The sequence below is a fragment of the Rhinichthys klamathensis genome, unplaced genomic scaffold (assembly GCF_029890125.1).
Source record: "Rhinichthys klamathensis goyatoka isolate OS25496 unplaced genomic scaffold, OSU_Roscu_1.1 h1tg000501l_1, whole genome shotgun sequence".
NCBI lineage: Eukaryota > Metazoa > Chordata > Actinopteri > Cypriniformes > Leuciscidae > Rhinichthys > Rhinichthys klamathensis.
In genome coordinates this window covers 674,991-685,411 of record NW_026606982.1, presented here as the reverse complement: position 1 = coordinate 685,411, position 10,421 = coordinate 674,991, and the positions used below count along the sequence as shown (strand labels likewise).

The 10,421-nt window shown below is 40.1% G+C and overlaps 1 protein-coding gene across 1 annotated transcript; it reads left to right on the top strand.

The window, feature by feature from the left end:
- The first annotated feature begins 7,042 nt into the window (after positions 1-7,042).
- h3f3c (H3 histone, family 3C) lies at positions 7,043-9,971 on the top strand. The gene is made up of 4 exons (XM_056237810.1): positions 7,043-7,170; positions 8,064-8,207; positions 8,299-8,452; positions 8,603-9,971. Exons 2-4 carry the CDS (start codon positions 8,080-8,082, stop codon positions 8,729-8,731), a joined length of 411 nt encoding a protein of 136 aa, XP_056093785.1. The 5' UTR covers positions 7,043-7,170; positions 8,064-8,079; the 3' UTR covers positions 8,732-9,971.
- The last annotated feature ends 450 nt before the right edge of the window (positions 9,972-10,421 follow it).

Below are 10,421 nucleotides of genomic sequence, written 5' to 3'. Positions count from 1 at the left end.
GATAGCTTTTTTATTTTATATTATCTAGAGGGAAAACGGCATGTTCTAAATAAAGGTATTATCCAATTTCTGGAGCGTGCACCCACATATTTAAAATATTGGCTCCATCACAACCTTCTCATGCACTTATATTTCATTCAGTTCATTTTCTTATGTCTCCCATCTCTTTCCTCATTCCTTGTACTGTCCATCAGTGCGGCCTCATGACTCTGAATGCTGCATTTATTTGATTAATATTTCGGGTTGATTCCCTCCCCCCTCCCCTCCTCCTGCACGCTCCGTCATTTCACCTCCACCATGTGACTCAGAGACTGGGGTGTGAAGACAGGGAAAAAGGGAAAGAAAACGATTTACAACCAACATTTAAAGGTTTGGTGTCCAATAAATTTTGATAGAGCACCTTAAACTGTAATTTAAATAATTGTGTATTTGAATGGCTCTTTGTATACATTGTGATGATGACTGATGCACTTATACTGTGTGCAGGCATGTGTGTGTCAGTGTCATGGTAACATTGTGTATAATTACATTAGTCTTGTACTGCACAGAGAGAGGAGAGGAGTTGGTTATCCACATAAGCAAGCAGCCATTAACCTTTCCCGCACACTCACTGCCTGAGTGACTCCTAAATGAAATAGTTAATCACAGAACAGCGATGTCATTATCAGGGGGCATTATGGGTAAGGACACACTGACTTTGGCTATGTCAGGTGTTTCTACTCTCATAATGCACACATGCACATGGACACTCAAGATGTTAACTGTGGAGGTGGAGGAGGGACGGTTTTTGCTTCATGGTTAAACTGTCTGGAGTACTGTTTGAGGGAATGCACACTTTTGGAAATTATGCTGAGGTTTTGGGCGAAATTATGCTGAGGTTTTGGGCGAAATTATGCTCAGGTTTTGGGCGATGTGTTGGCTTGAAGGCAAGAGGCACAGGTGTGTCATTTGTGACCTAGAAAAGCTATTTATCTTTTGCTCTCTCTTAGACACACATACAATTAAATTACATAAACATGAGTGAACATGGGGGTATTCAATCTGGACTCAAGCCTGCTCACACTGACGCTTGCTCATACAAACATGATTTCAATTGAATTTTATAATAAAGATCTATCTATCTATCTATCTATCTATCTATCTATCTATCTGTCTGTCTGTCTGTCTATCTGTATTTAGGGTCAGGGTTTTTAAAGGAATTCGTATTTTTATTCTGCAATGATGTCCGTGCGACCGTCCGTCCATCCGTCCGTCCGTGTGTGTGTGTGTGTGTGTCAGGGTAGCGCTCTAGTGCGGAGATGAGCTAGTGTAGCATCTGCAGCAGAAAATCTGATGATGCTGAGACACAGAGACTTCAACTATACTGCATCTCTCAGTCTCACACACACTGTCCACATTCACTGTCCACATTCACTGCTTTATCTCTCTTCTCAGGGTGTAGGACATCAGAGACCCGAGTTCTAGTCCACCAAGCCATCTTGACTGGTCCACTGGCGCTATCCTCAGTTGGGGTCCCACTTGCCCTGTCACCTGTTTGATCCCGAGTTCCCCTGACCCCATTCTCGAGTCTCAAGAGCCCCGGACCTATCTCAAATCCCCACTCAGTACCACCACCTCAAGGCAGTTTTCAGTAAAAAGAAAGCCACCTCTTTACCACCACACCGCCCTTATGACTGTGCCATTGAGCTGCTCCCAGGTACCTGTCCACTCAGAGGCCGCATCGTCTCCTTGTCTTCTACCGAACGTGCAGCTATGGACAATTACATTGAGGAGGCCCTCGCGGCAGGGATCATTCATCGGTCCACTTCCCCCGCGGGTACTGCTTTTTTTCTTTGTGGTTAAAAAGGATAGAGGCCTTGGACCCTGCATCGATTATCGAGGCCTCAACAAAATTACTATCCGGAACCGTTAGAAAGAAATGTTAATTCCATGTAACCCAAGTACAATTTCTGGGATTCAACATTAAGCCCGGCCATATTCAAATGGATCCCCAGAAGGTTCAAGCAGCAGGGCCGTATTAAGACAGTGTTAAGAAGACACTATACCTCAAAAGTATACCTGGCTTTTAATGAACTCAAACTGCTTTACTTTAGCTCCCATTCTCACTCTCCCAGACCTAGACAAACTCTTCATTGTGGAGGTTGACGCTTCCGATGTGGGTGTTGGAGCAGTGCTTTCCCAGAGGGAGGATAACAGACTTCGTCCATGTGCATTCCTTTCACACCGTCTTACACCAACAGAAAGGAATTACCATGTGGGAGACCGTAAGTTACTGGCTGTTAAGCTGGCGCTCGAAGAGTGGAGGCATTGGCTTGAGGGGGCCAAACACCCATTCCAAGCACTCACTGACCACAAAAATCTAGAGTACATTCAGCAGGCCAAGCGACTCAACCCTCGTCAGGCAAGCTGGTCTCTTATCTTCAACTGGTTTGAATTCATCTTATCCTACCGCCCCGGATCCAAAAATCTGAAACCTGATGCTCTATCTCGAGTATACTCAAGCAGCCACCAAGAAGATCCTGTCACACCCAGTGCTTGTTATGTCATGTTTTGGCCTCTAGAGGTCCTCATGGTGCTCTCATGCCCTGTTTACTCAACTGGTAATTAGTGTTAGGTTCACATGTGTCTCAATCAGATGTGTGTGTATTTAAGTCACTCTGTCTCATAGCTTCTTTGCTTGCCTGAGTAAGTGTTCTCTAACTCTGATACATTTTATTTTCTCTTGCCTGTGGATTATTCCCTTCTCTGTTTTATTTTTGTGGACTTTCTCCTCTGGAGTTTTTTTTCTTAAGATCTTTGGAATCTTTTTTAATTTTTGTGGAAAGCCCTGTTGGACTGTTTTTTTTTTGTTTGTCTTTTGTTTTTTTATGATTACTTTTTGCAGATTTTTGCTCCAGCTGTGGATTTTTGTTGCTTGTTCTTGTATTATTAAAACAAATTATGCATCTCAATTTCTTCTGAGTGCATCTTACTGTTGGGTTTACCATTCTCCAGTGGCTCAAGGGTTGAGAGTCTGACTCTCACATCAGAGATCTGTCCCGGCTCTGACAGCAGAGGCCACTCATCTGCTGGGAATTTTCAGGGATGCTCTAAGTACTGGGAATGCTCCAAATGTTAAGGCAAACCAATAACAGAAACCTCTGAAAACAACAGTATCTTTTATTAACACTCAGTAATGGTAGATACATACACTTATTTAAAATGATTAAATAGGCCAATTATTTTCTCTTTCAATATTTAGATCACATGAAGAATAATGAAGACCACTGTTCGACAAAACAAATATTAGCATCCTGGTTAATGAGGTAATGTGTTTCAAATATAAATCATATTTCTGTAAGAATCTGTAAGACATTCTTGGAAATGGAATAATAGGGTTTATTTTTCCCCAGGAGCAAATGTTACAACACAGGCATTTCTCAAGGTTGACAGGCACATGTTCGGACTGCAGTTGTTCTCCTATAGCCATTGTACTAATCAAATGACATAGAGATTTTAGGGTCACAGAAACACAATCTAAAGGGAGGATTGGGTCTTATGCTGAGTTAGCATATACATTTACTTTAGTGGTAACTGCAAATGAGATTCACCTATAGCCTGCTACAGAGGTTATGTGAAGTTAAATATAGAGCTGGTTTACTCTGCTGGGGTACCAAATCAGGCCACTAGCAGAAATGGGGTTGGAAGGAAGTGGACACATGTGCACAAGACTAAAAGGGGAAAACTAACATCATGTGGATAAGATTTTTATGGTTTTATTACATTATACAGTAGCAAGAATATCATTTGTATGTATATGTCCTGAATCATTTATGAGGATTATAAGTATTCTGTCAGGGTATTGCTAAATTCTATTAACAAAGTTAATTTAGCTGAAAGAAATGCAATGACTTTAATTGTTTCTGTTGCATGTGTGTAACCATAGAATAGCATTATTGAAATTGAATTGATATTTATTGCATCCCGTCAGTTTCACTTTGAAAAGAGACATGACAATGACTGTACACAAGTGGCTGTACACTACAATTTAGTATCATTGAGATATCAAGTTTTTTATTCATATTTGAAATTTGTTTTTGTTTTTAGTTTTAGGTCTCTGCAAACTAAGGACATAATCCACAACGGGTTTAGCTCTGAGACTAAGAACAAAGCTTTGTGTTTTAAAAATATGAGTGTTTGCAAGATAGAAACCAACATGAATGCTGCTGGGGGTTTTCTTACTTATCTTTGCCATTTAGCAGATGCTTTTAATCCAAAGCTACTTACAGTTCACTAATTGCAGGCGCAGTCCCCTCTCTGGAATAACATGGAGCAAAGTGTTTGGCTCAAGGGCACAAGGAGCCAGATCTCATCTTTTGCCTTCAAATCCCCAGCTTCCGTCTTAGTCTTCCATTTCGTTGTACAGTCCCCAAATACAGTCTAATTGTGTCATAATTTCAAGGGGAAAGGATTTAAACCCGTGCTTAAATACACAACAGACTGGCAGCTCAGCAATCATTTAATTCTGTTTCTGTATTGCCGTTAATCGAGATAATGTAATTTAGAGCAAATTCAGGTTTTAAATGCAATTTAATTTTTGTCTTGAATGGAAGTTATAACTAGATTTAACTATTAAACTATTAACTATTATCTATAGTTAAAGCTGCCGGGATTGTGAAAATGGATGGGCTGTAGCACAAATGGTTGTTTAATTTTTTACCACAGTGCTCTGCAAGCCCAGATAGAGCAGCTGCCATACCATACTGTGCTATAGCTGCTGATCACGCTCATAAATCTGGTCATTGTTAAACCTTTTCAGCACTCCAGTGTTCTTGCTAGTAACTCAGCAGTATCATGCTGCCCAACAACACTGTCAGTTTAGAAGGTGACTGTGTGAATACAGCTAATTTGGGATACGCCTCAGTCAAAAGCATATAGTAAAAAGTAAGTAAATGGTCTTAAATGGCACACTGCACATTGGAGGTTTTGGAATAAGCCTGATCCAGAACTGGGGGGGATGGAAAAGGTGCATGTTCTGTGGAGATGAGGACATATGGGCTGTAACTGTTTTCACACTGAGTCTCACCTTGCTGTGATACCTGGCTGACCTTTCAGAGCACACAGGCGATGAGCGTGGGTGGAGGATTAGGCTGGATTGTTGTTTGCCTTATTTGTGTATATACTATAGCCTACTGCATTATTCTCATGATGTATGAGAAATGTTGGGCAGAAACTCTAAACATAACATTCAAAATAAGAAACCTTTTTTACAGTAATGTCAAGGTAAAATCTGTCACTTGAGCGGTACCCTGTCAAAAGGTATTAATATGTACACTTTAGGAACTAATATGGACCTATCAGAGCTAAATAAAGTACCAAGGTGAACCTTCGCTCCAGTGACAGCTTTTTCTGACAGCGATAGGCTATGATTTAATTCATTAAAATTACACGTTGTCACTACTTTAAGGTTTCATATAAAATATATTTCAAGCAAGATGTGTGCTAATATTCTTATAGAGCATATGTTTAGGCAATGAGACAAATAGCTACAATAGATACTGATATGAAAAATATATTTGTCTGCCAAAGAGAAGGCTGCCTGTTGAGATACATTTTTATAAATTAAACAGTGATATATGTTCATTAAAGCTGGCTCTTCAACAGCATTGCAGTTTGTGAATGGGTCCATCAGAGTTTATTCACTACTTCCCCACCCTTACCTAATCAGACAGACTGTCTGTTTGATTTTATCAGGAGGACAGTGCTCTCTGTTGTTTGTTAAAGGAACTGCAGTTTGTTCCAGGAAAAAGCACTGAATGAGCCTTATATTGCCATTAGAGGAACAAGAAAGTGGAATGAAAAATACTGCAATAAAATTGCTGAATTTGCAGTATTACCATACCATCTGTATTTCCATTCTATCTTGTCTGTAATTAATCTCACAATAATAAGATGGTGGACATCTGCACTCATGGTAACAGTAACAGATTCACCATATAGTTGCAATTTTTTGGATAAAGATTATAGGTAATGTAATTATTCATGTTTAGGTGTAATTCTATGATCTAAACTAGGTTTGGGGGAATATAAGAATATAATATTATGGCTGTGAAAGCTGCTACACCCACCACTTCTGGGTATAAATCAGTCAGTAAGTAAATAAGTAAGTAAATAAATACACCACGCTTCTACCCAGCTGCCATAATCTTGTGTTTCTGATGCATTACCCACTTTATACATGAATTAGAGAGTGTGTCACATTAAAGACTTCAAAGCACTTTTAGCCTCACTGATCCTTAACTAAAAGCTTTCAGGACCTTTGAGACAATTACTCAACACGCCACATTATATTACATTCCAGTCAGACTTTATTGCCTAACTGCAAAACTACATTTAGTAGCAGAATACTGAGTGTTTTTCTACATATGCAACTATTACAAGGCACAAGTGTTTTTTTTTTTTTTAGTATTTTTTTTATGGTACATAGAAAATGGCACATTCTTCCTGAAATGTCACTGAAGCCTTAAAGACAGTGAGCGTTAGAGAAAGGAATTAAGCCTTTGGTTAAGATAGAGTTCCTACATGGCTGAAGGGTGGTTTTGAATGTCAGCCTGAAATAAGTAAAACATTGCATGACTGATCTGGGATCATCTGGCCAACAAGTGATGTCTGAGCCATACATTAGGACCCCAAAACAATTCTGTATCCATAAAAAAATAATAGTAGATTGGCTGAAATATCTTAAATCAAAGGGGTCATGGAAAATGTTTAAGATTTGTAATAATAATATAAAACGTTGTTGTTGTTATTATTATTATATAACCAGCAGTGGATGAACCCATCAGCCTGTCCTCAAAACCCGATGACCTCCATGGAAACAAAAAAAAAGCAGAAAAACAAAGGGATTGCAGCAGGCAAACTTCATCTGAGACACAGTTCTTCAAATACTTAATATTAATCCCTCTAATTACATGCGAAATAAAAAAAAAACGTAATTGAAATTGTACTGTAAAAATAGGTAATTTTGTGTTTACAGTTTTATTGAGGTGCATTCTGGGAGAGAATGATTGACATCGCGGCCATTTTGGCTCTGGCCAACCCGCTCCCATTGTGTGTGAGATAGTAAATACTGACACTGCCAGACAAGCCGAGCACATATTTCACTGCGCGAATTAAACACGTTCACCTGAGGTAAGTGCCCCAATTCATCACTGTCTTCTCTCTGATATACTTTTCAACAGCTTTGTGAAACTTTCATGTAGAATAATGTTTATTTTGAGCGTTAAAACGTTAAAATCGCATCGTCTGAAAACGAGAAAGCCGATGGCGAGACGCGAGAGAAAACAGGCTCTCCTTTTCGTGTCGGAGGACACACTGAAATCCGTCCCACTTTCGTATGTCTCTGTTTACTTCGGTTAAACGGCGTAAATTCGCGGCAGATATTCCTTCTAAGCGACTATTTAGTTGCCCAAGGATGCCTGCTACCGTATTGTGTTGTTGGTTTTGCGGTGCATGCATTGGATTTTGAATTTTATTTCAAAGTTCACGTCCTCCCCTGTGCCTCAAAGCACGGACTCTCTCCAGTTGCCGTTCAAATTGCAGCCATAATCTTGCGGTTTAGGGCGGGGTTTACACGGACTGCTTTGCCCCCACAACTGGGAGAACGGCCTGTGATTGGTTAGTTTTTTGGGCTCCTCAAATGCTACTAGCTTCTGCTTTACTGTTGTTCTACGGTCGTCTGTGATTGGTTGAAAGGCTATATCAGTCCTTGCTGAGTGGTTGCTTTTATTTATTGGGTTTAATGTGACGTGCTGGAGGAAGTGGCCTAAAATAGCATATGAGACAGGGAGTCAAATACCAAAACAAGTGTAAAACTTGAGAGCTATTTTTAGTAGAGATTTACTCACTTTTATAGCTTAGTCTGTGCATGAGAATGAATACTTGTTATTAAACAGCTAAGAGAGAGCACTGCTAAATTATTGTAAGTAAACTTTTTTACATACCTGGCTTGTATTTCATAAATCTGCCCATGATTTACTGACTTAACTGTACTCTAAAACAGTAGTTATTTTCCTTTTTCTCAGTTGATATTGACTAGCAATGGCCCGTACTAAGCAAACTGCTCGTAAGTCCACCGGAGGAAAAGCTCCCCGTAAGCAGCTGGCTACCAAAGCTGCCCGCAAGAGCGCTCCCTCAACTGGAGGAGTCAAGAAACCTCATCGCTACAGGTGATATTCCAGACTTGTAATTGTGAACAGCAAAAAAAAGAAAAAGTTTTACTGTAATAAACCCTACATTAAACACCTTTACTGTCTGCAGGCCTGGTACTGTGGCTTTGCGCGAGATCCGTCGGTACCAGAAGTCCACTGAGCTGCTGATCCGTAAGCTGCCGTTCCAGCGTCTGGTTCGAGAAATTGCCCAGGACTTCAAAACTGACCTGCGTTTCCAGAGTGCCGCCATTGGTGCACTGCAGGTGCGCCTTGCCTGTTTTCTGGTCTTGCTTTTTCTTGTAATTTATTCATTATATGTTAAACATTTTTGCACACGTTCCCATTTAAAGATTATTTTTATTATTATTTGTTTATGCCTAATTAACATTCTGATTTTGTGTGCATCCTTGCAGGAGGCCAGTGAGGCATACCTGGTCGGTCTGTTTGAAGACACTAACCTGTGTGCCATCCATGCCAAGCGTGTCACCATCATGCCCAAAGACATCCAGCTGGCACGCCGCATCCGCGGAGAGCGCGCTTAAACTCTCCCTTTCTTTGTATCGCCCTCTTTATTTCTTTCTGTCTCTCCACTTGTTCTCCTCCACTTTCTTGTTAGAGTTTAGAGTATCAGTGATGGGGAGTAACTTTGTCTGAGTCTGCTAGTGCTGTCTAAATTACGCGTAGGGTACCTATATGTGCATGTAACAGGTGCTGCTGATCACACACACACACACACATGCACGTGCTCAAACACATACACACAAACACATACTCTCACACATTCACATTTGGAGCGTAAACGAGGTCCACCTATGCCCGGTTTAGGGCTACACATTCAACATGCGTGCAAGAAGTCGTCGTCTCACACTTACTCCACTGTCCAGAGAGAAAAACAGGGTGGTGTCTGGGGTCAGTCTGCTTAAGGGGAGCAGAAACTTCCACAGCAGGGTGCTACTAAAACTGCCTCAGTCCACCTTACTGAAACCTGTCCTCACCAATCTCCTTCAGAACCCCAACTATGTTTTAATCCCACCCCCGGTTTGCCCCGCCCCTTCCTGATCCATCCAGTCCTTACATGTCCTTTTTGAATCCTTACTTGCCCCTTCATAGTGGAGTCAGACTTCATCTATCTGTTAGTGTCTGTGGGTGATGTGATCAGCAAAGCAGAATCGTATTCAACTGCAAACCAGCATCTATTGGTTGAAAAGATGTTACTTGTAATATTGATGATTACTATTATTGTTGATATGGTGTCTTTTTTTTTCTTTTCTTTTTTACAATGCATACATGAATTTTTCTTTAGAAAAAAAAATATTAATCCGCCAAGAATCAGTTTGAATTAAGTTTCCTTTTTTCTTTTTCATATTGTAGTAAAAGCCGATCCTGCTCCTCCTGTTATAACTTCAGGCAGCCACAGGGGGGCGCTCTAAACCAGCCTCTCATTCAACCTCACTGTTCAACTAACATCCTGATCTTCCTTCTCTTTGTCTTTCGCCCTCTTTTTTGATCGTTTTTCACTCTTTCAATTCCAGTTTTGTCAAATTAAAGATCGGCATTAGAGTCAAAGAGTGTAGCAAAAAATATTATTTACGTTTAGTACTCTAGTACTGAGTCTTTTACTTTGTTTGGGTAGAACTTTGCTCCTTCCTTCTCTTCGTGAAACACAATGTAACCTCATGTTTGTGCTTCTTTTATTTTTCTTATTCAGAAATTTAAATAAGCTGATCTTTGTATTTTCCAAATTTCTCATATTCTGGTGGTAATAAATAGATGTCACACAAATTGGCTCTTCAGTGTAATTTATAAACACACCCAAACACATACCTGGACACTTGGCCTAGTCCTATGCTAATGTTTACGGTAACTATTAAATGTTGCTTAAATGTCAAAACTGATTGAAAAATATCGAAAGTTGGATCATGCTGATTTTTAAGAAACAAATTCCAGCATTTAGAAGTAATAATTAGCCTACTTAAAAAACATACGAAACCAATATACTGTAGTTTTCCTACCCCCTGATATCATTGTCACACAGGATTCCTATGGTTATAGAGGGAATGCATTAACGTCACTTTCCCGCCGGAACACGCCCCCCTCAGCGGGACTGAGTGGCAGAAGAGCTGCTGCGTGACTGGAGTTAATAGGGGAAACTGCGTTAACGCGAGTAAAACAAACTATTATCAGTTTAAACTAAAAGTTGGACTCGATATAGTGTTCCTTACAACTTATCAA

Coding starts and splice junctions, on each gene's coding strand:
- h3f3c (XM_056237810.1), top strand. CDS start 8,080: ATGGCCCGTACTAAGCAAACTGCTCGTAAGTCCACCGGAGGAAAAGCT. Junction 8,208..8,298: donor AAGAAACCTCATCGCTACAG/GTGATATTCCAG, acceptor TACTGTCTGCAG/GCCTGGTACTGTGGCTTTGC. Junction 8,453..8,602: donor CCGCCATTGGTGCACTGCAG/GTGCGCCTTGCC, acceptor GCATCCTTGCAG/GAGGCCAGTGAGGCATACCT.